We start from the raw sequence: 27,979 nt of genomic DNA, 5'->3' as shown, positions 1-27,979 counted from the left end.
CTGGGTTATCCTTATACTCTGTTTAGAGTTCCTTGCTAGTTCTGAGATCCTCAGACATTCTGAGAAGTTCCTGTTGTATCCTGGGGGACTTGCGCAACACACCGCGGATAAGTCCTTAAGGACAGTGACACTACACGCCTCAGGAAATACTATTTTTGTCAGCTTTTCCAACAATCTTAAGGACTTATGGCTGACATCAACAACATGCCTTCAGAGAGCCAAACCATTGCTTCCGGAACCCAGACGGTCTTCGCAAAATCTCTTCCGGACGTGTCAAAGATCGAGATTTTCTCTGGACAGAACTTCCGACGTTGGCAAGAACGCGTTTCCACCCTTTTAGACATGTATGGAGTTGTTGCTGCTCTTTCATCCCCGAAGCCCGACTCCACTATTCCTTCAAACTCAAAACTAGTTGAAGAGTGGACTTACGCGAACAAGGTATGCCGACACACTTTGCTTAGTGCACTTTCTAATGATTTGTTCGACGTGTACTGTTCCTACAAGGAAGCAAAGGACATTTGGGACTCGTTGATTCTCAAATACACTGCCGAAGATGTCGTCAGACAAAGATTCGTCATAGGAAATTACTATCGTTGGGAAATGATTGAAGACAAGGACATAAAAACTCAAATCAATGAATACCACAAGTTGCTCGAAGACATCAAAGCAGAAAACATTCTACTACCGGATGAATTTGTTTCAGAACTTCTGATCGAGAAATTGCCGCCATCCTGGACAGATTACAAACAACAGTTGAAACACAGGCACAAGCAAATGTCTCTACCAGAACTCATTACACACATAATAATTGAAGATACCAACAGGAAGGAGTCTGCTACTACAAGGGCCAAAGCTTTATCTGCGAAAGCAAATATGGTAGAAGTAAAACCTGCTCCAAAAAGGTACGAATACAAATCTGATCACAAAAAGAAAAATAATTTTCTTAAATCTCGTCCCCATGAATCTAAACCCACCTTTAAAAAGAAAGGAAATTGCTTCGTATGTGGGAAGCCAGGCCATCATGCACCACAGTGCAGGCGTAGAGCGAGAAACGACAATCCTCCTAGGGCCAATATAGCCGAAGGAGATGACATTATTGCTGCGGTCGTTTCTCAAGTGAATCTGATGACCAATGTGAGCAAGTGGGTAGTAGACTCTGGTGCTACTAGGCATATCTGTGCGAACAGAAGTGCTTTTACCTCTTACACTAGTGTAGGAGATGGAGAAGAACACGTCTACCTCGGTGATTCCAGGACCACTCCTGTTCTGGGAAAAGGAAAAGTTCTTCTCAAACTCACATCTGGAAAGACTCTGGCCTTGAGTGATGTGCTACATGTGCCATCAATCAGAGTTAATTTAATCTCTGTAGCACTATTGGGAAAGGTGGGGGTTAAAGTGTCATTTGAGTCTGACAAGATCATCATGACAAAAAATAATGTGTTCGTGGGGAAGGGATATTGTGATCAAGGACTCTTCATTCTAAATGTTTCTGAAAATATTAATGAATCAAGTTCTTCTGCTTATATTGTTGACTCGTATGATATATGGCATGCTAGATTAGGACATGTGAATTCCTCGTATGTTTTGAAATTACAACTACTAGGATTGATTAATATGCATGATAAACAAAGTAGAAAATGTGATATATGTGTAGAATCTAAATTAACAAAGAAAACCTGTTTTTCTGTAGAACGCCAAACTGAGCTATTAGGGTTAATTCATACTGATCTAGCTGATATGAAACAAACCATGTCTAGAGGAGGTAAAAATTATTTTGTGACCTTTATAGATGATTATTCTAGATATACCAAAGTTTACTTAATCAAACATAAAGATGAAGCCTTTGATGTATTTTTAACCTATAAGGCAGAAGTAGAAAATCAGTTGAATAAGAAAATTAAAAGGATTAGATCAGATAGAGGTGGTGAATATGTGTTTTTTAATGACTATTGTGTTAAAGAAGGAATTATCCATGAAGTGACCCCACCATATTCACCTGAGTCTAATGGAGTAGCTGAGAGGAAAAATAGAACCCTTAAGGAAATGATGAATGCCATGCTTATTAGTTCTGGTGCACCTGATAACCTTTGGGGAGAAGCCTTGCTTACTGCATGTTTTTTACAAAATAGAATACCCCATAAGAAAACCGGTAAAACTCCTTATGAGTTGTGGAAAGGTTACCAACCTAACCTTAAATATTTAAGGGTGTGGGGGTGCTTAGCTAAGGTGATGTTACCTGATCCTAAGAAAAGGAAAATAGGATCTAAAACCTCTGATTGTATGTTCTTAGGTTATGCTGAACATAATGCTGCCTATAGGTTTCTAGTTGTTAAAAGTAACATACTTGAGAGAAATTCTATAATGGAAACGAAAAATGCTGAATTTTTTGAACATGTGTTTCCCTTAAAGGTTAGTGAGATGTCTCAACCTGTTGAAGATAATGATAATAGTAATACCATAAATGAGGAGTTGAGAAGAAGCAAAAGGCAGAGAAAGGAAACTTCCTTTGGAGATGACTTTTATACTTATCTTGTTGATAATGATCCAATAAGCTTTATAGAAGCTACTAGTGCTCCTGATGCAAAACAGTGGGATAAGGCCATTAGGACTGAAATTGAATCAATTCAGAAAAACAAAACTTGGACTTTAGTAGATTTGCCTAAAGGAGCAAAACCCATTGGTTGTAAGTGGATCTTTAAGAAAAAGTATCACCCTGATGGATCCATAGAGAAATATAAGGCAAGATTAGTAGCAAAAGGTTTTACTCAAAAACCCAACATAGATTACTTTGATACTTTTGCTCCAGTGACTAGGATTTCCTCTATTCGAGTGTTGTTAGCCTTAGCTGCTATCCATAAACTAGTGATACATCAGATGGATGTTAAAACAGCCTTTTTGAATGGTGATTTAGAGGAGGAAATTTATATGACTCAACCTGAAGGGTGTGTTGTACCTGGTCAAGAGGATAAAGTATGCAAACTCCTAAAATCCTTATATGGGTTGAAACAAGCACCAAAACAATGGCATGAAAAACTTGATGATGTGTTGCTTTGTGATGGATTTTCACCTAATGATGCTGATAAATGTGTGTACTCTAAGTTTGAAAATGGTGATTGTGTCATTATATGCTTGTATGTGGATGACATGTTAATCTTTGGTACATGCGATGAGATTGTCGCTAGAACTAAATTGTTTCTAGGATCAAAATTTGAAATGAAAGACATGGGTGAAGCCAATGTGATTTTAGGTATTAGAATCATAAGGAAGGGAGATAGTATATTACTATCTCAAGAACAATACATTGAGAAACTTCTTAAGAAGTTTGGATTTTATGACTTAAAACCAGTGAGTACCCCTTATGATGCTAACTCTAAATTAATGAAAAATAGAGGAGAATCATTATCTCAGCCTCAGTATGCCCAGATAATTGGGAGCTTACTGCACTTGATGAGCTTTTCTAGACCTGATATTGCTTATGCAGTAGGTAGACTAAGTAGGTACACTCAGTGTCCAAATCAGGAACATTGGGATGCACTTGCTAGGCTTATGAGATACTTAAGAGGTTCAATGGATTATGCCATTGAATATAGTGGATTTCCCGCTGTACTAGAAGGGTACACTGATGCTAACTGGATCTCTGATTCAGATGAGACAAAATCCACTAGTGGTTATGTATTCACACTTGGGGGTGGTACGATTGATTACATGGAGATCAGCCAGACAAACAATTATTGCAAGATCAACAATGGAATCTGAGTTTGTCGCTCTTGAGATGGCTGGTAGTGAGGCTGAGTGGTTGAAAAACTTCTTAGCAAACATTCCACTAGGAATGAAACCAACCCCATCTGTGTCAATACACTGTGATTGCCAATCGGCAATAGCTATAGCTAAAAACAAAAATTACAATGGAAAGAATAGACATATTCAATTGAGACACAATTTAGTGAAGCAGCTGCTAAAGAGTGGAACTATTTCCATTGATTATGTGAAGTCAGAACGGAATCTAGCAGATCCTCTGACAAAACCCATGGGAAGACAAATGATATTAGAAACATCGAGGGGAATGGGACTTAAGCCGCTTGCAAACAAACAAGTGATGGTAACCCAACCTTTGTGATTGGAGATCCCATGAATGAGGTTCATATGGGTAAAAACAAGTCACTTGTTAGTTCTGATAGCACTAAATTGATTTTAATCAATTATGACCATTCCTATGGTGTGTGTGAAAGTGCTAGAGACTGCATTATTGAGAGGTTAAACTTTGTCATTAAAATTCTATACGGTGATAGAATTTTGTCTTAAACAAAGTTTTAATGATTTTCATATCCCTTATGGGTGGTGTATGATTTGCAGCATACACTTGATGAAATCACCTATATGAGTGTCAAGTGGGGCCGCTTGCATGAGATCTTGGCATGATCTCTAGAGCACTCATGAATACCGGGCAAGTGCATGGCCTAGTAAGCGCAACACAGCGATAACAGCAAGGATTGTGGGGGTGTATTGTGATTGATAAACCTCTAACACACGTCAAATGTCTTTGGTTCATATAGCTTGCTATACCAACTACATTGTGTGTTAAGTTTCTAAATCTAAGACTGGTTCATATAGCTTGCTATACCAGCTCTGATGCATTACATCCTATGAAACCCAGAATAAAAGTTTCTTATTTTTCCTTTAGTGTTTGAACTATTTGAGTCAAAGACTATTTTCTTTCAACTTCTTTTGCAATATGTGGGGGATTGTTATAATATATTAATATTATATTATTGCAAAAGTTAATGTGTGCTTTAAAACCATTAAATGGTGAGTTTTAATGGTTTTGAACGTTGCCACCCAACGTTCATTTTCTTTCAAATGTTAAAAATTGTTTTAATTAAATCATTTATGGGTTTTAATTTACTTTTATTTTCTTGATTCTTTCCAGCTCTATAAATAGGGAGCTCCTCCTCCATTCCAAGACACACCAAATTCAATCTTCTCATTCTTCTCTTTTCTGAATTTCATTCTTTAGCTTTTTCTCTCTTCTAAAAATATTCTGGGTTATCCTTATACTCTGTTTAGAGTTCCTTGCTAGTTCTGAGATCCTCAGACATTCTGAGAAGTTCCTGTTGTATCCTGGGGGACTTGCGCAACACACCGCGGATAAGTCCTTAAGGACAGCGACACTACACGCCTCAGGAAATACTATTTTTGTCAGCTTTTCCAACAGGTCTCACACAGGACACTAAGCATAATGAAAATCCTTAGATTTGAGCTGCTTTATCAGAGGACGTAACCATGTGGCTAATGGTTTCAATTTAATGATATTAAATGTGTTCCAACTACACAAAACAATCAAACCTTAGGTGGAATACTAATTCTGCACTACATATAGTCCATAGTTTTTCTAGTTTCATACTAGACCATATATAAAGTGATTTAAACACAAATGAATGTTCAAGCAACTTTGTTTCATGATTATCATTGTCTTTAAACTCTAAAATGAGTTCAAAAAACCCTACCAACATATCCATGAATGCCTTTTTAACACACTAAACACAGTCACATTTTAATTTATAACATATAAAAAAATGCTAATAAAAACATAAACATGAACTTAGATGAGAAATTACAAAAAAATAATGACTATGTACAGTACACAAGTGTGGGAGTGGATGAAAGAGTAATTTGAGAAAGATGGAGGCCAGAATTACATAACATAGATTGATGCAACCAAAGGGGGAAGTTGAAGGGGGCCACACCCATGAACTGTTTCATAAATTCACTTACAGAAGAAAAATAGACACATCCAAAATACCACCCTCTGTCAACAATGATGCTTCACGTTTCTACCACTCATAACCCACGAGGACCAAACTGTCATCAAACTCATTACTTTTCCCCTAAAAATTATTATTATCTCAACCACATCTCCTTCTTTTACCAACAAAACCAGTGCTTTAGTATACACACTACCATACACATTTCCTCATAATTATTAGGATTATTATCAATATATATAATAACGTAAAAATAAACACCAACAAATCTTCTAATTAGCTAACACTTGATTCTCAAAGAGAGGCTGTGCCACTAAAAGAACCCTCCTACAGTATAATGACAATGCTTAACACCCCTCCATCCTTTTCTTTTTTGCCCTATGCTGGAAGCTTTTTGATGATTTCACATTGCAACATTTGATTTAGTAAGTATTTACAGTAAAAAAACTGAGAATGACAGTCACATCAGGTCCTTTTAAGAGGATTCTGAAGGGAAAGCTTGTGGAATAATGGTGATGAGGAAAACTTTCTAGAAAAGTGTATGAAAATATCATGGAAGGCTTTTCATCTATATGTATGATATAATTAAAAGCTTTAAGGCTTTCGTAGTACATTCTTATATTATAAACTTGAACCAAATTTTATATTTAACATACTTTTGTAAGAAAAATATAAAGTGAATAATACCTCATTTGAATTTCAGAACCAACAACATACACCATGATACAATGAATTGGACTAATACTAATCAGAACAAGCTTTTGTGTGTTAGTAGACAGCAATGGGAGTGCAGGATAGGAGGAAAAATATTGTACTCACAAGGTGGACAAGGCAATGACTGCATTTGACTCAAAAAAACATTAGTTTATTACCGTGGCAGTGCAAGCAAAGGCACCAAAAACTATTGGATGATGCATGAGTTGACTTGCTACTAGGAGTTATAGTTTGGACCGCTACCTACTGTTATATTATCAACCATTTACAATATATAACATTATGTGTACGTTGATTGGAAGCAAATGATGGGGAGGTTACAGGTTCAAAGGTTCATAGTTGAAGTTTTGCATACTTAGAACACACACTTGCAGGCATTAGAAGCAAACACAACTGTTACAACAATTGCCACTGTTGCTCAAGCTTCACCACCTCGTTTGCTTTTATTTTCCCTAAACTACGGTTAAGGTTATTTAATCCTTTTCACTACCAACTAAATTCCTTGCCCCTCATTCCAATTAAAAACCAATCTTTCTCAATCAAACATCATACAATCAAGCCACAACAACATCAAACAATTCAACAACATTGAAACTCATAATGAATTTTTAAACGCCCAACTTACCTTAACCGAGATAGCCCTTGACGATGCAACCTTTGTACACCACCACGGCGACGCCCCACAACGGCCACTCCAACGAAGTCCGTCAACCAAGTTCCTTCAATCATATACTAACAAGTGAATGAAAAGTAGATGAAGGCAGCAATACTCTCTACGCTTCACCAATATCAACATCACAGTGTGCATGAAGTTGTGTGGAAATTACCTCTACCAAGATACCGTTTGACGAGCACGACAACGACGGAAGCCCATAATGGTCCCTCTGACAAAGTCCCTCAACCTCCACACCACCAGCCGTCAACGAACCAACCAACCTACCACGAACCCTAGCATAACACTCCCCAAACAACCACGCAGCGTCAACCAAGACTGACCAACGCACCACTCACCACCGTGACGGACCACCACCGGTGACTAACCGACAACCTCACGGAGCGTGAAGCAAGGGAGGGAAGTGTTTGCAGAAAGGGATGACACAGACACACACGACGAAGCTCAAGTCAAATGAAATTGGGGATCGAATAACCCAATTTGGGACTTAAATTAATGTGGACGTTACCGACGGCTTAAAAGCCTTCGGTAATCACCTCAATACCGAAGGCTTCAAAGCCTTCGATAAAAGGCCGTCTGTAAATCGCGCTTTTCCAGTAGTGATATATACAAACACTACTCACAAGACAAGCTTTTTAAGTCTTGTTAAATCAGACTTTTTAATTATGTTTTATGACAGACTTAGATTTAAATTTTAAGTTTGTTATTGACCAACAACTTAAATTTTAAGTTTGTTGCTCACTTACAAACTTAGATATTCGTACATTTATAAAAATAGTAGTAAATTTAAATCTATTGTGACCATAAAAAATTTAAATTTGTTTTTTAAAATTTTATTTATTTAATCACGAAACCAAAACTTGATATACAACAAATTTTCGAAATCATAATATATATTTCAAATTGTTACCCTCAATTACATAGTAAAGTTCCAAAATCAATAAATAATATAATTTGTCTAACATAAAGAGTTTAGTGTAAAAAAGAGTCTAACTTTAACTTTTAAGTTTAAAAGTAATCTAAACAAAACATGAACAGCACCTGATCAAAACCTAATTTCCATGTTGGAGAAATTAATGAGTCAAAATTCATCATAAAAAACTGAATCAATCTTCCCATATTTCAAGCTACAGCTTCTCTAGTTTTATTCATGTTTAATTTCAGGAATAAATTTCTCTCTAAGTTATGTGGCAATGGATGATAAATGAAACAAACACTACCAGATTTTGGCTTAATACCGGCGGCTTAATACCGAAGGCCTGTAGGCCTTCGGTAAAAATGTATTTCCGACGGCCAAAATGATCATTACAGACGGGCATAGTGAAATATAGTTACCGAAGGTCAAAAGAGAATTACCGAAGGGTTAGTGACCTTCGGTAAGTGGCTGGACCTCTTAAACAAAGGTCGTCCCTAATTTTGTTAGACAGAACCCATACCCTTACCTTCTCGTCTTGTTTCCCATTCTTTCCCTCTCTGTTGTAATTGAAATTTCTCGTCCCATTGTGCTTCCCATTGTCTCCCTCTCACTTCTGTTTAACGTTTGTCTCCCTCTCCCTCTCCGTATCCCTTCCGTCCGGTGGCATTGTGTTCCTAGGTTTCAGTTGTCGAACCTCCAGTGTAGTGGTGTTGGAGTGTTTCTTCCACCAGTGCGTTGGCGTTGCCGTCAGGTGGGTGGTCCGTTAAGATCACGGTGTGTGAGCGTTGCTGTGAGGAGGGTGCTTGTGTTCGTCAAGGGAGGTTGTTGGGAGACCATTGCGTCGAGGTATGTTCTCTGTGTCTGTGTAAGCCTTATGTTTATTTTTACAATTAGATTGGATGAAGCGATTCTCGTAGATGTGTAGAATAGTTTACTACTGTGAGGAATTTTGTTTTATTATGCTTATATGATGGAACCGCTATGAATAAATTGAAGTTGAAGAGGAAGATTTTACATTTCATTGTTTGTGTTTTCTGCCTTAAGTAAGCATGGATTGGAGTAATAATTTCGTAATTCTATTATAAGATAAGCATAGGTAGGGTAGTATTCTTCTAGCTGATTCCTCTTTGGCAGATGTCGATTAGAACAAAGTTTGTCTTCCAATGTAACTAGTTTTTGTGTCAATTATTGACATTGGTTGGCTGGGCTAATGGGCCGTCCTTCCTTCTGTTAATATTTATTTGAAGACTTCAAACTAACCAATGTTGGTCATCCCTCTAGTGACGATGTTGGCTTGGCTTCCATTATTCCTTATAATTTATATTTTTTTTATGATTGATCCCTGATTATAGATGGACCCAATTCAAAGTGGGCTCATGAGGTAGACAATTGTGGCCTCCTATTCTGGTTATGACGTTACATGGTTGAAGTTTGGTATAACTTTGTCCTTGGTTTTGTCTCCACTGAAACATGTCTGGTGACCTTCCTCATTTGTCACTCTTATTAGTTGGTTCAGTTGTGTGAAGGAGCCTCCTTAGTCTGTATTTTTTCAGATATTTTCATAAGGAAAACCAAGGTTTACTTCATTTATGTTTTCTTTAAAATCTTGGCCTTGTGAGCATGAATATACGTAGGAATTAGTTGGCACCAAAGACAGATTTGGTCAATAAATTGTATTCCAATTTAATAACCCCTGTATGTGTAGGGTCGTGGTTGCTATCATATGTCCTCCCTTTTAATAAGCTTTCCAGAGTACTAAGTCTTCTCTTGGTATGACTTAGATTCTGAAATGTAATTAGAAATCTTTAAATAAACAATGAAAAAATTTGTGAATAAGATCCTGTTGATTTGATGTTAAAAATTGAAAAATGGTAGACATAATGTATAAAAAATCAAATAATTAGGTGTGGTTAGACTAAATAATGAGGAAATGCAGTATAGGTTAAAGAGCAAAAGAGCAAAGGACTTAATGTTTGTGAATTGGAAGTTATATGATTAAGTAAATGATTTGTGGACAAAATATTAGAGGAAAGACCATGTTATCCTTATTTTGTTATTTCTGTTCCAGAAATTATTAAAGTGTTTTATTTAATTAAAGGATGTGATTAATTAGTTAACCATTGGACCTACTAGGAGCCAAATTGGAGTCCTTTGAAAAAGTAGCTTAACTAGTTTTATTATCATTTGAAATGGTGGAGTACAAGTCTGATTTTGCTGGTGTAGAAATCTCTGCATATGACAGTCAAGTAATATTAGCCACCGTGGTTTGAGCTATAATTTTCTGTCATCTCCCTTTGTGTCTAGCAATTAAGGTACCCTGTATTCGAAGTACTGTCCTTACTAGAGCTTATAAAAATCCCCTGCACACATGCCACAATACCAAAGTTTAGTTGTTACGTATCTTTTGTACCATAAGTGCTAGCCTATCTATTTGTAGTCCATTGGTTTTGTTCATCATTAGAACATGGAATTTTGATTTCTTAGGTTCTGATTATGTCTATTCTTGTGTGCCAACCCTGATTTGCTTTGGTTTGCCCATTTTTAGTCAATTCATTCTGATTTGAGGAATTTTATTTTTAAATTTGTCCAGTTCTGTCCAAACTGATGTTATATTACTTGTTTTGTTCTCAGTCCAAGTATTCTGCTAGTAATTCACATCATCAAAATCACCTTCCTGGTTCATCCCATAAGGTGTTATAATTTGAACCATTTAGTGACAATCCAACCGATTTCTTGACTGTGATTTTACCCATTACTTAGTTCATACCATTTAAGCTATGATTTCCTAAAGTAAAAGCTTGGTTGCACCTTCAGAAATAGCTAAAAATTCCTGGTATAGCAGTTGGGCGATGTGCATTATATTTGGTCAATCTTTAAAGTGTTAAATTTTGTGCTGTAGCATTTAGACCAGTGGTAGCCATGTATACTGTCATTGTGCTTATTTGAGCAATTTTTTAGTGGTATGTTTGAGTCAAATACCTGGTTTGCAACCTGTTTCAATTTCTGAATCAAAATTTGGATGGTTGAGTTGAATATATGAAGTAAAATTAGGTTTGGAACATTGCCTTTGTGATTAATTTGAAATCTGCATGACTTATGTTATTAAATCAGTTGTTTATCATATACCAAACTTGCTGATGTAATTTGTAATTTTAATTCTGCATCTTCTAACCTCACTGTTGTGCCTCTCTAAGTCAATGGTACCACTACTTCAGTTCAGTGAACTTCTGAAGGTGCTGATACAATATATAGTGCCATACTTAAAACTACTGAACTGCTTAATTTATGAAAGAAGTGGTTTTGTTTGAATTGTGTAAACTCTAAAATGATTTTGATAAGATTAGAAGGTAATAACTACATTGTCTAAAGTCTGAATTGGTTTTGTTGATGTCCCTCACTTACTTTGAATCTTTATTTTGGTGGTGATTGGTGATGTTTTAGTACGAGATATGATATGAGTGAGATGTCCAAAACCAAATGCAGCTGCCTTATCTCCTGTGTTAATTTCCATGCTTTGTTTTTATATGGTTGAGAGAGTTCTTTAACTTTTGATCCTAGTAAATGTCAAATGATTAAAAAGGTTCCATTTCTTGTGTTAGGGTGAGCTTTTAAAAGAGTTTGGATTGTGGCTACAAAGGGAGGAAGAGAGTCTACGGAGAAGACTTAACTAGGAAAGGAAAGCAAAGGCAAAGGTATGGGGACCTCAACTTAAATTGCATGATTGAAATTTCATGAGTTTGAACCTTAAGTTATGTTGATTGAAGTTTTATGATACTGTAAACATTGAGGTTTGTCAAAGTTTGTTGTGAATGGTTTGAAACTGATTGCCATATATGTAAGATATAGGTTTTGGTTCTTTTATATGTGCATGATGAAGTTGACAAAATAAAGCATGTACAATGGCCTCTTCCATTGTTGTAATCAGTCAGAATTAGCCACATGAGACATCTTACCATGTTTGTAAGATCATAGAATGTGTAGGTTTAAGTTACCCTTTTCAGTTTAGTAATGTCTTGTACATCAAAGCAACTTGACTATAATGAAAGGAAGTTGCCTTCAGTGTAAACTGTTTTGTCTTTTAAAATCAGAAAGGTCTGTTACCTGGTTAAAAATTGTGCACATAACAGTCTTTGTTATTGCCAAAGATATGAGGCCAAGTTAGCCACACAATGCTCCAAAAAATTAGTGTTTTCTGTCCTGTATAATGCACTCACATTAGGAAAAATGGAATTTTCAGCACTTGAAATACAGTGTAGAATTGTAAACTGTTTCAGCACTTGAAATACAGTGTAGAATTTCTTTTCGATGATATACACTAATTCTCACCATCACTCAACTGTTTGGGTTGTATCTAAAAATTTGGCTATAGGAGTTGCCAATTTTGACACTTTTGCATTATTGATAAAACACTTGAATTATAAAATTCAGGTTCCTCTCCACTTCCTAAGATGCTACCTTGGTAGGGAAGGGTTGTCCAACTTCAGTGCTCCAATTATAGTTCACAACACCCTTGAAATCAACCAAAATAATGACCAAACAAATTAGTTAACTGCACCAGAATATACAACATAAATTGGTTTTCAAATTCAGCCTGAGGAAGCCAAAGATGTTTAAAGCAATGAAAAAGGGTGTACAAATGAAGGAGGCACACAATTAGACCTTAGGAATGGTTGTAGAACAAATTAGGAAAGCAAGAAAATTGAAATGCAGATTGAAACCAAGTTCTTTCAAAACTGTTTCATGAATTGCCTCAATGAAAATCAATTTTCATGTTATCAATCTTTGATTACTCAAAAACCTTCCATTAATTATTTTGATAATTTATTTTCACATGAAAGCAAACAACCAGGTCTTGGTACAATCCATATTGCATTTGGATGACAAAATAGCAAATCAGTTTCTGTTTTTGAGTTGTGCACCAAAACAATTTACCCAAGATTGGTGGTTATAAAACTGAATTCCTGGACACTTAATTCTAAGACTCTAGTAATACATTCAACAACTTTAATTCATGAATGAAAACTTGACTATAACTGTAATCGGGTTCAAAAGCAAACTGTTTCGCATATTCACCCTTCTACTTCCCAATTTCAGTAAAAATTGAGGGTGGAATCTGCTATTTTACACATAGATGAATCCAACTTCAATTTGATTGTTCAAACAAGTTTAAAACAACATTTAGGACTTCTTTAAACTGGCAATTAGCAAAGAATAACATCAGCACGAAAATTGACAAGTCTTTGATGTCCTGCTTTCTCTCATTTCCCTATTTCTATCTTGTGTATGGCTGTTATTCCCTCTTTGTTTTCTGTTTCTTTCTCTTTCAATCAGTATCCTCATATGTGATACATAGAGCCTAGTTTTGGTGTGACTACAGCAGAACCTATATGTATGCAAACACAACTACACAAAACAACTAAGAACAAGGTTAGAATTAAAAGCTTATGTGAAATAGAACATTAAAGTACAAAGAACCTGTAATATGCTTGGATGATTCTAAGTTTAAAACAACATTAAGGAACACCTGATTAGCACCAAAGTATATCATAAACTCACCATAAATGGTTACTGAACAACACAGAATTTTATACTTCAATTTCACAACTTAGATGGCCAAAGATTGAATAGGCAATTAAGAAAAGTTTATAAACGAAGTAGGCACTGAAATATAATCTAGGAAATGCTCTAGATGCAGCGTTTGCTGTCACTAACTACCATATTATAATTGAAAATGGAAGTGCATATTATGAACAATATGGGTAATAATTGAAGTGTAGTTTGTAATGATGAATTCTCTTTCAACTTTTAGGAGTTTTGTCTGACTTTTATGTTTGGAAAGTGATAAATCCATGGTCATAATATAGCTATTATTAATTTCGAATAGCTAATAGATGAAGTAGCTAAAAGTAGTAGGTTAAACTCATAATTTGTCAACTTTGAACCTAAAACTAGTATCTAAAATACAGTAAAAGTGCAAACCTCCATGTAGACCATCAGTGATTGTTCATCTATATGTTGTATGTTGATGTATATATTGTATGTTCGTATATATTATATGTTGATTTATTAGGCTACGAATTGATTAATTTAATTAGTCATTTAAAGTCCTATGGTGTTAAAAACATTCTCAGTAGAATGAGAAGGGTAACACTACCTCAACCACTTACAATTGACAAAATATATGAAAGTACTCTATAAAAGAGAACTTTAGTAATGTCAAAATATTGACTCCCCCAAATTTTATTTACAATCACTTAGGATGTCAGGGGCATTTCAATACTGAGGACTTCTCTTTGCATGCCCTTATTGAATGCCTATGACAATAGTGTTGAAATTGCCTTCCATGTTCGACTTGAGTAGTAATAGGTTTATTACTTATGTCACATGGAGTGTTGCTGTTTTGGCTAAGTTTTTATTTGTTTGGCTTGTCACAGAACATGGCCCATTATCCCAACCATCGTGGATGGATGTACGACCGTTGTTATAGTGGAAGGAGAGGTTTGAAAGAATCTTTTGTCATCGGAGTTGAAGAGTTCGTGGAGACGGCACGACGATATCAATATTATGCCCTTGATGGAGGGATTCGATGTCCATGCATCAAGTGCGAATGTACAAGCATTCTGAAAGATGAAGTCGTCAAACTTCACCTTTACCAAAAAGGGTTCATGCCTAATTACGCGGTCTGGACATTTCATGGTGAACAAATTCCTTCGACCTCCACTGCAGCTGAAAAACGGCTTGCATCAGGTTCGAATACTGTTGTACATACATGTGAGATAGATCAATTTGCCTACATGCAAGAGATGGTCGACCACGCTCTCCGTCACCATGCTGCAGAAGCAGACGATAGTCATGATGAAGAGCCTCCAAATGAAACGACGCAGAGGTTTTACAATTTACTGACAGAGGCAAATCTACCTGTATTTGAAGGTTCATCTGAGTCAAAATTGTCAGTGTGCATTAGACTCATGGCTGGCAAATCTAATTGGAACGTTCCCATTCAAGCAGTGGACTTCTATACAAAACTGATGTTAGATTTGACACCACCAAACAATTTGATGCCGAAGAATTATTACCAAGCCAAAAAATGTGTTTCAAGGTTGGGATTGGATGTGAAGAAGATTGATTGTTGTGTTAATGGATGTATGTTATTCTATGACAATGACAGTGGCAAAAATGATGCACTGTTGGTTGAATGCAAGTTTTGTGGCTCACCTCGATATCAGACAATGCATGCTGGACGGAGGCAAAAAAAACCAATTCCATTAAAGTCCATGTTCTACTTACCTATAATTCCAAGATTACAAAGATTGTTTACTTCAATGCAAACAGCAGAACACATGACATGGCATGATGGTAACAAAACTCCGGGACTTTTGCGTCATCCTTCTGATGGTGAAGCTTGGAAGCACTTCAATCGTAAACATCCATCCTTTGCTAGTGAACCGCGTAACGTCAGACTTGGTCTATGCTCTGATGGGTTTACCCCGTACATTCAGGCGTCTGCATCACCGTATTCATGTTGGCCCGTGATAGTTACCCCATACAATCTACCACCTGAGATGTGCATGACAAAGCCTTACATGTTTTTATCGTGTATAATACCAGGTCCATCTAATCCCAAATCATTGATTGATGTTTACTTGGAGCCTTTGATTGATGATTTGAAGAAGTTATGGAATGGTGTTTGGACGTATGACGTTTCAAGGAGGCAAAATTTCCTTATGAGGGCAGCCTTGATGTGGACTATTAATGACTTCCCAGCGTACGGCATGTTATCTGGTTGGAGCACACATGGTCGATTAGCTTGTCCACATTGCATGGAACATACAAAGTCATTCCAATTGAGTCATGGCCGGAAAAGTAGTTGGTTTGACTGCCATCGACGGTTCTTGCCCATTGATCACCCCTTTAGAAGAAACAAAAAGGCATTTCGAAAAGGACAAGTTGAAACGGATATGCCCCCGCCAAAGTTGACTGGATCACACGTGTGGAGAAGAGTGAAAGACTACCCAAAAGTGACTGAATCTGGTCAGAATAGGATAGAAGGGTTTGGGGAATGGCATAATTGGACTAAAAGAAGCATATTCTGGGAACTTCCCTATTGGAAGGACAACTTGCTAAGACACAACATCGATGTCATGCACACAGAAAAAAATTTCTTTGACAATGTCTTCAACACAGTCATGGATGTTAAAGGTAAGACAAAAGATAATGAGAAAGCAAGAAAAGATTTACCTTTGTATTGTGGACGAAAAGACTTAGAGTTGAAGGCACAAGGTAACGGCCGATTATTTAAACCAAAAGCAAATTACACCATGTCAAAAGACGAGACAAGAATAGTGTGTGGATGGATCAAGGAGCTTAGAATGCCAGATGGATATGCTTCTAACTTGTCCAGATGTGCCAATGTTGAGACCGGTACTATTCAAGGGTTGAAGAGTCATGATTGTCATGTATTCATGGAGACTTTCATCCCTCTTGCGTTCAGTTGTTTGCCAACACACGTGTTACATCCACTGATAGAAATCAGTAACTTCTTTAAAGATTTGTGTTGCACGACACTAAAGGAAGATTCCCTTAAAAAGATGGATGAAAATATCCCGATTATTCTCTGCAAATTGGAAAGAATATTCCCTCCTGCATTCTTTGATTCAATGGAGCACATTCCAATTCATCTTGCATATGAAGCTTGGCTTGGGGGACCTGTGCAGTACAGGTGGATGTATCCCTTTGAAAGGTTTATGGGAGAATCCAAACGCTCAGTTAAAAATAAAGCTAGAGTGGAAGGCTCAATTTGTGCAGCTTACTTGCACAGAGAGACAACTTATTTTTGTTCACATTATTTCAAGAACTTCATGTTGTCCCCCACTCATGTCAGAAATGAAATGCAATGGCAAGTTGAACCACGTGAAGGTGCATTATCAGTTTTCCGACAAACAGGCCGTCACGCAGGGAAAGAATTCACTCACTGGTTAACTGATGTTGAATTCAACTCTGCTCATGTCCATGTCTTGATCAATTGCAGTGAAGTAAAGCCGTACCTTGAGTATGTCATCATCCATCTCTAATCTGTCAAACGGTTTAATTGTTATTTGATGAGATTGTAGACCTTGTGGTAAATCCTCTTGAGTCAAATAGACCCATTGCAGGTGATGAGGATTACTTAAAAGAAGCCCTTGAGGAGATGTATCTAAATGAAAATTATCCTCCCGAGCTTCAAGAAACACCCCAAGTCGTTGATTCCAAAAGCTATCAACAACCAAGAGGACTATCTTTGGACAACATCATTGGAGATATATCAAAAGGGGTAACTACTAGAAATAATTTAAATAATTTTCGTCTAACTGTTGCTTTTGTGTCTTGGGTAGAACCTAAAAATATAAAGGAAGCTCTTCAAGATGACAAGTGGTGCATTGCTATGCAAGAAGAGCTAAATCAATTTGAAAGGAATGAAGTTTGGGAACTTATTCCAAAACAAGAAGAATTCCAAGTCATAGGAACAAAATGGGTATTCAAGAACAAGCTTGATGAGGATGGAAACATCACAAAGAATAAAGCAAGGCTAGTTGCTAAGGGATACTGTCAAGAGGAAGGTATAGATTATGATGAAACGTATGCACCGGTAGCCAGGTTAGATGCAATTAGATTATTACTTGCATATGCATCTTTGATGAAATTTAAACTATATCAAATGGATGTAAAAAGTGCTTTCTTAAATGGTTTTATAAAAGAAGAAGTGTATGTTAGTCAACCTCCTGGCTTTGAAGATTTTAAATTTCCTGATCATGTTTACAAGTTGAAAAAGGCCCTTTATGGTCTTAAACAATCTCCTAGGTCTTGGTATGAAAGACTTAGTACCTTTTTAATTGAAAATGAATTTTCTAGAGGAAAGGTTGATTCAACCTTATTCATTAAGAAAGTAGGAAAACACATTTTAATCGTGCAAGTTTATGTAGATGATATCATTTTTGGGTCAACTGATGATTCTTTGTGTAAAGAGTTTGCAAAAATAATGCAAGGTGAATTTGAGATGTCTATGATGGGTGAGTTAAACTTTTTCTTAGGACTACAGATAAAACAAATGAATGGTGGAACATTCATCTCCCAAACTAAATACTGTAGAGAAATTCTTAGGAAATTTGGTATGGATAGCTGCAAGGAAGCTAGTACACCCATGGGTACTTCATGTTATTTAGATAAGGATGAAATTGGAAAAGGAGTGAATGAAACCATGTTTAGAGGCATGATAGGATCTTTACTATACTTAACTGCTAGTAGACCAGATATTATGCAGAGTGTTTGTGTATGTGCTAGATACCAAGCCAATCCTAAAGAATCTCATTTGACTGCAGTTAAGAGAATTCTAAAATATCTTAAGGGAACTACTTCATTTGGACTTTGGTATCCCTCTGATGCCTCACCTAGTTTAATAGGATACTCTGATGCAGATTATGGTGGCTGTAAAGTTGATAGAAAAAGTACTAGTGGAACCTGTCATTTCTTGGGATGTTCTTTAGTGTCATGGCACTCAAAGAAACAAGCATGTGTAGCTTTGTCTACCCCCGAAGCTGAATATATTGCAACTGGAAACTGTTGTGCCCAAATTTTGTGGATGAAACAATAATTGGAAGACTTTGATATCTTCCTTGACAAAATTCCTCTAAAATGTGACAATACTAGTGCGATAAATTTGACCAAGAACCCCATAATGCATTCAAGAACTAAGCATATAGAAATTAGGCACCATTTCTTAAGAGATCATATTCAAAAGGGGGATTGTCAAATTGAATATGTTGATACTTTACATCAATTAGCTGATATCTTTACCAAGGCTCTACCTAAAGATAGATTTTTTGAGCTTAGAAGAGAGTTAGGAGTGTTAGACATATCTTAGAATCAAAATCTATGCAATTTTTTGCGTTTTTCGTAAACTTAACGATTCATAATCGATTATCACTAAGTTATAATCGATTATTCATGCATAAAATTCAATTCTGGAAAATCTTGAGCAGATAATCGATTATCATTATGCATAATCGATTATCATGCAATTCTGGGCAGTAATTATTGAACTGATAATCGATTATCACGAGCCATAATCGATTATCGCGCTGACAGTTTCAAAAATAGAGTCGTTGGAGCATCCCATAACGGCTATAAACGACCATAAATGGCTAGTTTTTCCATTTTTCTTATAAATAGCCCCCATAATTGATTATTAGACACTCCTTTGCACCCAAATACTGCTGAAATCAAATCTAGAGCTCAAATCTTCATTTCTCTTCACCTTCTCAAAATCTCATTTTCCCATTCTTCCTCCATGGCTGACTCAAGAAGGCACCGTCGCAGAACAGCTGGAGCCTCCTCTTCTTCTCAACCACGTCTTGCAAACATAGATGGATGGATTTCAGATCAAGGGAAACATGCAGACTTTGTTAATTCTTGGCAAGAAAGGAAGATCATGGCGGTAAAGTTTATTCGTCTTGACTTTTTTTGCTTCTATGGCTTTCAATTTCCAAACACTTTTGCTGAGCAGGGGTTAACGCATCTGTTAGAACAAAAAGGATGCATTTATCCTGATCTTATAAGAGTCTTCTACTTCAACTTGTGCTATCGAGATGGGATAATATCTACTAAGGTCAAGGGAGTACACATCATTTTAGATGGTGATGTATGGACCAATGTTGCTCAACTTCCCATCTGGGATGATGTTGTCAAAGTCCATTTAGGACTTGAAGATTTCAACAAGATGATGACTTTTCAATCCTTTCTGCGTCATCCTGAACGGCAAACCAATAGAAGGCAATTACTGGTTGGAGGTTTTAAAGTTGAAGAAAGGATGATCCACTACTTGATTTTCTGGATTTTATGTCCTAGAGCAACCAATCATGCTCAATGCTCTTAGCAGGATTTACTTCTGTTGTATGGGATTCTAAATCACATACACATCGACTGGCCTGCTCTCATTGCTGACACAATGGTAAAAGCCAAGAAATCCCATTCATATCAATTTCCCTATGCTCTTCTTCTTTCTAGGATTTTAGAATTCAAAGGTGTACCTGTTGAAGGAGAACTCGTTCAAACTATTGAAGCTGTGGGATCAAAAATTGGAGATACTACCTTTTGTCAAATGGGATTCATTACTAGAGGCAGAGTCCTTATTCACAAAGATGATGACCATCCTGATGTAGATGAAGATGATGACATGGACACTCATATGGCTGACCCAGTAAGTGTTGCTGCTTCGTCTGATGCTGGACCATCCAACATACCCTCCTCTTCCTCAACTTCTATGGAAGAACATTTTGCAAGGTTATCTAAACAGTTGGAGGATATGAGTCTTGCACAAAAGACTCACTTTGAGGAGATTTATGAGTGGCAGCGATCTGTTGATGAGTACATGGTTGATCAATTTCTTGATCTTGATGTTTGCCTATCTAACATCGAGGGTCATCCTAATATCCCACCTCCTGAACGTTCTCCTAGTCCTGAATTCTAGGTTTTAGGCCTTTAAGTTTGATTGTTATGTTATTTTCTTTATGATATTTAGTTTCTTAATCTTTATGAATTTCATGTAATTCCTTTCTGTTCTTAATATAATGAGCTTTTATTTTTTGCATATATTCCATTTTTGAGGGGGAGCTCTTATTAAGGGGGAGGTTATTACATTATTCTTTTTGCTTATGATCAAAGAGGGGGAGAAGAAATATAAGGGGAGGATTACAAAAAAAAATAGTTTTTAATTGTACATGTACTGCTAACTCTGTGGTTGTCCATTAGTTTATATATGTTGCAGGTAAACCTGAGTTCCTTTTAAAAAGAGAGTTTTTGATCATCATCAAAAAGGGGGAGATTGTTACCAATAAGGAGTATTGGTAAAACCCGAAGATGTGTTTTGATGATGCTACAACTTATAAATTTTGGATGTAGTAGGAAAATATTTAAAAAAAGCAACTTGTAGATGTTGAATGTAGTAGGAAAATGTTAAACATTGTAATTTTTACTAGTATAATCGATTATGGTTAAGCAATAATCGATTATCACAAGTTATACTTGAATAATCGATTATCACTTCATATAATCGATTATCACCTTTTTGAAAACTCTGTAATGGACTTGAATAATCGATTATCACTTACAATAATCGATTATTCATGGCATTTGGGAGCTGACCTTTGGCATTCAGTGTACTTGGCTATATAATTTGATTTGGAGAAATCGGAAGGTAACGTTTTTTTTTAACTGAGAAAGCTTAGAACACTGTGTGTCAGAGGAATGTTCTTAGAGAGCTTTTTGTTCATTGTTCCCTTGCTTGGTCTTGTGAAAGGAGAGGCTCGCGTATCGTGTGTCGATAGTCGGAGCAGACTCTCTTCAAGTTAGCAAGGTACTCTGCTTGGTCTTGTGAAAGGAGAAGCTTGTGAATCGTTGGTCGATTGCCGAAGCGGTTCTCTTCAAGTTGGTAGAGTGGTTCTTTTCGTTTTATTCGTGTTCATTTGATTGTAATCTGTTAAACCATTTTTAGTGAAACTATGAATTACTATTTATAGTGATTAACGACTGGACATAGATTCTGTTGAATCGAACCAGTATAAAAATATTTTTGTGATTTTTCTATTCCCTACACTCATATTATTTTACGTATATCAACTGTTTGATTAATTTTCTGAAAGAAAATTATTTTTACTAAAAGGACCAAATTAATTTTAATTGTGATCGAGCACGCTTTCCGCTCTGAGTTTTAATTCTGCTGCGCTATACTCTTCGAAAAATACCCCCTCCGATACCAACATAGACTGCAACTGTGCACCTATAAGAGACATATACATGTCCCTCATTTGAAAAGGTTCTGCTTCACGTGTCTCAACAGACGCTTGACTCTGTGCTTGTCCTCTTTCTCTACGAGTTCGGTGTGGTGGAACTGGTTCAGCTGCTTCCTCACCTCCACAGTATTGTATGTAATAGGTCTCATCAATTGCTTCCTTGGCCTCTCAAATGGTGGAGCAAAAGTATCCACCCCAGCTAGCTTGCAAAGGTGTGTGATCAAAGAAGGATGTCCTAAGGGTGCTTTACTGTTTGTTGTGTTAGCACACACCCTTATCTCATCAGCTATTACTTGTCCAATATTGACATTCAAGTTCCTAATCGCACAGTAAAGGAGCAGTGCCCTGCTAAGTGTCTGATATATGAGAACATGGCTAAATGTTGGCATGAGAAAATGACATCCAGTACTTTGCAAGAGGATTCAAGTCAGTCCTCCTAATATTCACCACAGAACCAGTTCTATTCCTTTGAAATTGCCCTCCAGGTATACACAAAACTTTCTCCACATCATTAAAATTAGTGCCTTCTTCCATACAGAGAGCAAACTGACACTGCTCACTAGCCCATACAGTACCCAAGAAGTTGTTGATAGAATCAGGATCATACCTAATAGTGTGGCCTCTGACATAGCCTAGATAATTCTCAGCTGGATAATCACCAATCTTCTTGCATTGGTGTAAAATTCTTTCCCCAATCATGTCCAAGCAATTGTTCTCCAAATTGAGGAGCAAAGTTAGGTATCATTCCAACTTTCCTCTCCATAAGGAGCCTCCTATCTTGAACCACCTTAAAATGCTTCACATGTTTGCGAGATAGGAACCTACTGGAGTGGGGTTGTTCTGGTTCCTTTTCTTTCCTTTTGGATGCCATGGTATTCACTCTTTTGCTTGAAGAGGATGTCATTCCTACATCAAACACATATTATAAAACCACAAGACATGTTGTTAAGCATTAGTAAACCAAAAACAACACCTTATTTCTAAGCTAAACCACCGTTGAGGGTCAAAATCACCCCTCAACGCCACCACTGCATCAATCCAGTACACAATGCATCAAAAATCTTTGGTCTGTTAGAGTGCCGCTCAGCGACAATTTACCCCTGAGCGGTAATTCTGCAGATTTTTGAAAAATGCTCTTTTAACCTTTCCTACCTCCACCCACATGCAATTTTCAATTTTCCAGATCAAAATCACTCAGTTCAATCCGTTCAAACATCAATTATCTCATCAAATCATGCATAGAAATCAAAACTCTTAAAGATTCATGCTTCAACAATCAAATTCATGTTCAAGAACCCTAGAATAAAAAATGCTTGACTTACTTGGGTGGAGAATGCTTTCAAACTATGAAGAACAATGATGTGTTCTCCCAACCCCAAACTTAGATGGCAAACTAGTGAGAAAGTTAGTGGAAGGGAGATTTTCTCAAAGGGAAAGAAGGGCAAATGGTAAAGAACCCTAGTAAGAGTGTGTAGGAGTGTGTGAGCAAGGAAGAATATGAAAATAGAGGCCAAAGCGCGCCCTAGGGTATAAAAATACCCCAATGGGCTCGGGTTCCGTTAAGGGGCAACCTAAGCCCATTCTGCGACACTACCGCTCAGCGGCAGCTTGCCGCTCAGCGGTACTTTCGGGAAGTGCTCTTCTTCTTCCTAGCTTAACCTAGGTGCCTCCTACTCATGCCCCTCACTGGTTCCCTGCAATTAAATTCTCATATCACTTATGCAAATTCGTATCATGCAACTAAAGCAGAACAAACAAAAATATAATCAATCAACTGGGTTGCCTCCCAGGTAGCGCTTGTTTAACGTCACGGGCCTGACCCAAAATCCTCCCGCACCCTTCAATAGATGCAAATCTTTCTTACTAACACCAATCAGTAGGTGTATACAAACATAATATCCTTCAGTAGATACTCTTCCGCCTAACATCCATCAGTAGATGTAAACCCTGTAACAAACTTATAACAAAAACAAAAATACCCAAAAGTTCAAAATTACATCACCAAACCAAAAATTAAAAGTTCTTAAATCACTGGGTTGCCTCCCAGCAAGCGCTCTTTTAACGTCACTAGCTGGACCCAATAAAGCTCATGTTCCTTCTTCATGGTTGACGTTCATATCACACCAACTCATCAACTGCTTCCGGTCCACTTTTCTGACTCGTCTGGAATATGGAGAGTCTATCTCTATCACCTCATTTTCTTTGTAGTCTTTCACAACCCACAACTTGTTTTTGAATTTTACAGGTTTACCAAGTTGTAGTCGTTCTTTCATCCAGTCATCATGGACCCTTCTTCCTTTCCCATTCTTCTCTTCTACCTGTACCTGAAACAAATAACAATGTTTACCTTTAACCTTTGGTTTTTCATCTTCAGGGCTAGTCATGAGTACATCTTGATATGCAACTTTATGACTAGCTTCTTCCTCCTGCATCAGCATCTCTTCTTTGAGACATCTACAACAACTCTTTCTTCTCGGTCTTGGAGAACCACTACACCTTCATCCACATCAATGATGGCTTTGGCCGTTTTCATAAAAGGTCTTCCAAGAATAATAGGTATCTTTTCACTCTCCATCTCCATCACCACAAAGTCCACCAAGAACTGTACGTAGTTTGCCTACACAAACTATAACATCCTTTCCTATACCATAGGGAATTTTTCAGGAGCCATCTGCCATTACTAAATTAATCTTTATAGGCTTCACATCAATATCACCAATCTGCTCAAGTGAAGAATAAGGCATCAAGTTAACACTTGATCCTAAATCAAGTAAAGCCTTTTTTATCCTTTTCTTCCCTATTGTGCATGGAATGGAGAAACCTCCTGGATCTTTTGCTTTTGGAGGGAATGGTTTCCTTTTAACAGCTTTATACTCCTTTGTCTAATTCTCTCTACGTCTTTTCTTTGTAGAGCCTCCTTCATCAGGCTTTGTATAAACTGCAATATGTTGTAATATCTCATTCCAAGGTACATCATTATCCACCATCTTGAATATTTCTGTAAAATCAAATTGTTTTTCATGGTCTGTTGGAAAAGGAATAATCTCTTCCTCGTCATCTCTTTTATCTCTTCGTTCTCTTTTCTCTCTTCTTTTTCTTTTTCTTTTTCTCTCTCTTTTCTCTCTTCTTTTTCGTTCTCTCTTTCTAACTCAATTGTTTCAACATTTACTTTCTCCAACACCTTGCATTCTTCGCTGGGGTTAACCTCAGTATTAGTCCCAAAACTTTTTCAGGCCTTTCTTCCAACTGCATAATAATCTGACCCATTTGCATCTCTAAGTTCTTAATAGCAGCTTCAGTGCTCTTTAGGGTAGACTCAATTTTCTGTATGAATTGTTGAAGGGTCTCTTCCAGCCTTATTGATCTTTCATTAAGTATAGACATTTGTTTCCATAAGGTTGTGTCGCAACCGGAATCGCGACGGGATGACGATCCAAAAAGAAACGGGTTTTGAAAAGAGATTTTGGAGTCGCCACCATAGTTTATTATGGAAAACTACGGAAAAACCATAAAAGGATAAGGCATGGTCTACAAGAACCAGATTATGGGTTCGGGAAGGTATTAGCACCCTACAACGCCTGCCCTAGGGCAGTACCTTTAACTAAATACGCAAATATGATGTGGTTTTCAAAATGTTTAACTATCCCCAAAAATAAAACTCTAAAGAAACAAAATAAATTTTTTAGTTTTTTGGGCCCGACAAGGATTAACCTTGCTCCTACGTATTCTCATTCAGAATGAGAAATCAGGGTTACGTAGTTCTTTTGGAAACTGCTTGAAAATTTTGTTGATGTTTTTAGTTTTGAAGATTTTATATTTTTTTATATTTTTATAAAATAAACGGAAAAGGTATTTAGCACAAGGACGATGCGTGCGATCACACGTGTGCTCAACCTTTAAAATATTTTTGTAATTTTATTTAAGAAAGAAGAAAAGGTTTTTAGCACAAGGACGACGCAAGCGGTCACACGTGTGCTTAACCTTCAAAACATATTTTTTGTAATTTTATAAAAGAAAGGGAAAAGATTTTTAGCACGAGGACGATGCGAGCGATCACACACGTGCCTAACCCTTAAAATATATTTTTTTGTATTTTTTATAAAAGAAAGGGAAAAGGTTTTTAGCACGAGGACGATGCGAGCGATCACACAGGTGCCTAACCCTTAAAATATATTTTTTGTATTTTTTATAAAAGAAAGGGAAAAGGTTTTTAGCACGAGGACGATGCAAGCGATCACACACATGCCTAACCCTTAAAATATATTTTAAGATTGAGGATATTAAGTACTAGGTTAATGCGAACGATCGCACGAGTACTCATATCATTAGTTAATTTTTAGATTTTTTACTTAATATTTTTATTTTTATTTTACAATTTTATAATATTAAAATAATATTTTCATAACTGCTTAAAATAAAATTGTGAAAACAGTAACTATTTTTTCGTAAGGTTTAATATAAAATAAGAAGAATATTTTGCAAGTATTTGAAATGCCACAATGATATTATTTACCTAACTATTTACAAAAAAAATACAATGTTATTTACATAAGTATTTAAGATAAAATTATAAAATATAAAATAAAAGTGCTATTGCTACTGACGTGAATACGTTTAAAGAGACCTAAAATTGAAACCAATTAAATTTTATTCTAGTTACTAAAAGGGTACTAAATAATTAAGAAACACTAAAGCTATATTTTATTTTATAATCTATATAATAAAAGGCTAACAAAATCAAAATTTCATTTATTTATTTGCAACGAAGATGTTACATATATCCTAAAACGATTTTTTTTATTTTATAATTTTATCCTTTTTATATGATTCTTATTGGATATTTTCATTAGAAAAGCAAGTATGGGTGCGGTAGAATACAACAAACAAACAAGCCTAATAAAACTAAAGCACAACACAAAGGGATTGGGGTTGTCTTACAAAAGGTCCCATGCAGCAGTAACAAGAAAAACTAATAATCAAAATCACAACAGCATAAAATTAAATTCAAATAATAATCAAAACAAAAAAGCTAAGTAAAAGAAAAACCAGGGGTGTGTGGTCCAAGCCCACGAGGATAAGGGTGCAGCAATGAATTTGTAGGGTAATGTTGGTGAATGTTGGTGCCGAAGGCCCATTTTCTATTCCCAAATCAGAAAGCGCTTAGGGTTTTCTTCTTCTTCCGCGTAGAACCAAAGGAGAGGCTTAGGGGCTTCTTCCTCGTTCACGAGAACTCCATGGCTCCAGACTAGCGCTGCCGCACATCTCCTTGGCCGGCCAAAAGTCACCGTCGGTGGTGTCTCCTGCGCCGGAAACGTTGCCGCCGTTCGTGGCGGTCTAACCTTTCATTCTTCCTGTGTTTCTCTTCTCTCTGTTTCTGTGCTTTGTATTTTGGTGCTAGCAATGGAGGTGATGAAGCTTAGGGATTACTTGTTCTCTATTTTTCAGGTGAATGTTTTTTCTGTCTCTGTGTTTGGGATTTTGATAGTTGGAAGATGAAGTGGAAGTTGGGTGGGAGAATGGGATTCTATGACGTGCGTGCTGGAGGAAATGAAGCCTCGTCAGAGGTGGAATGATGGACCCCTTTTATGTGCCCAAGCCAAGAATTGATTTCAGAGTGGATGATTCTGTTGAGTGAGTCGTGGGATCGTGCCTGTACCCGATGGAGGATCCTTTTTGTTATGTCCCCTGTCCCCTGCAGAGTGCCTTCATGCGTGAAAAGTGTACCTGATTCAGGGGAGGATTTCTGAAGAGAGGTGGTTACGGGTCAGAGTAGTAGAGGGGTGGAAATCCAGGGAGCGTATGTCAGTGTGCCTGAGGGAGGAACGTTTTTCTCTCTCTTTTTTTTTTAAGTTAATAATATAGAAAATCAAATCAAATAATAAAAAAAACAAAATAAAAAAAATAAAAAATAAAAAAATAAAAAAATAAAAATAAAAACATAATTAAAATTATATAAAAAAAAACATAAAATAAAATAAGATACAATAAAAAAGAAAGACCTATATTATTTAGTCATCCGGACGAAATTTGGTGTTGACAGGTTGGTTGTTGTTGTTGCTTGTTAAATTGTCCTGCTTGTCCAGCTTGCCCA

General features: G+C 36.7%; 1 protein-coding gene across 1 annotated transcript; it reads left to right on the top strand.

Moving 5' to 3' along the window:
• The first annotated feature begins 186 nt into the window (after positions 1-186).
• LOC148195426 (uncharacterized) lies at positions 187-27,461 on the top strand. Its single transcript, XM_088095205.1, has 3 exons — positions 187-1,189; positions 2,291-2,588; positions 27,374-27,461. The coding sequence occupies exons 1-3, from the start codon at positions 187-189 to the stop codon at positions 27,459-27,461; spliced, it is 1,389 nt and encodes a 462-aa protein (XP_087951331.1).
• Positions 27,462-27,979: the final 518 nt, after the last annotated feature.

This window comes from Vigna umbellata, chromosome 7, assembly GCF_029865625.1.
Source record: "Vigna umbellata cultivar VRB3 chromosome 7, Vumbellata_1.0, whole genome shotgun sequence".
Classification (NCBI taxonomy): domain Eukaryota; kingdom Viridiplantae; phylum Streptophyta; class Magnoliopsida; order Fabales; family Fabaceae; genus Vigna; species Vigna umbellata.
Note: the sequence above shows the minus strand (reverse complement) of the source record. Positions and strands in the feature narration are given on the sequence as shown.

Coding starts and splice junctions, on each gene's coding strand:
- LOC148195426 (XM_088095205.1), top strand. CDS start 187: ATGGCTGACATCAACAACATGCCTTCAGAGAGCCAAACCATTGCTTCC. Junction 1,190..2,290: donor GCATATCTGTGCGAACAGAA/GTGCTTTTACCT, acceptor GTATGTTCTTAG/GTTATGCTGAACATAATGCT. Junction 2,589..27,373: donor AGTGCTCCTGATGCAAAACA/GTGGGATAAGGC, acceptor GGATTTTGATAG/TTGGAAGATGAAGTGGAAGT.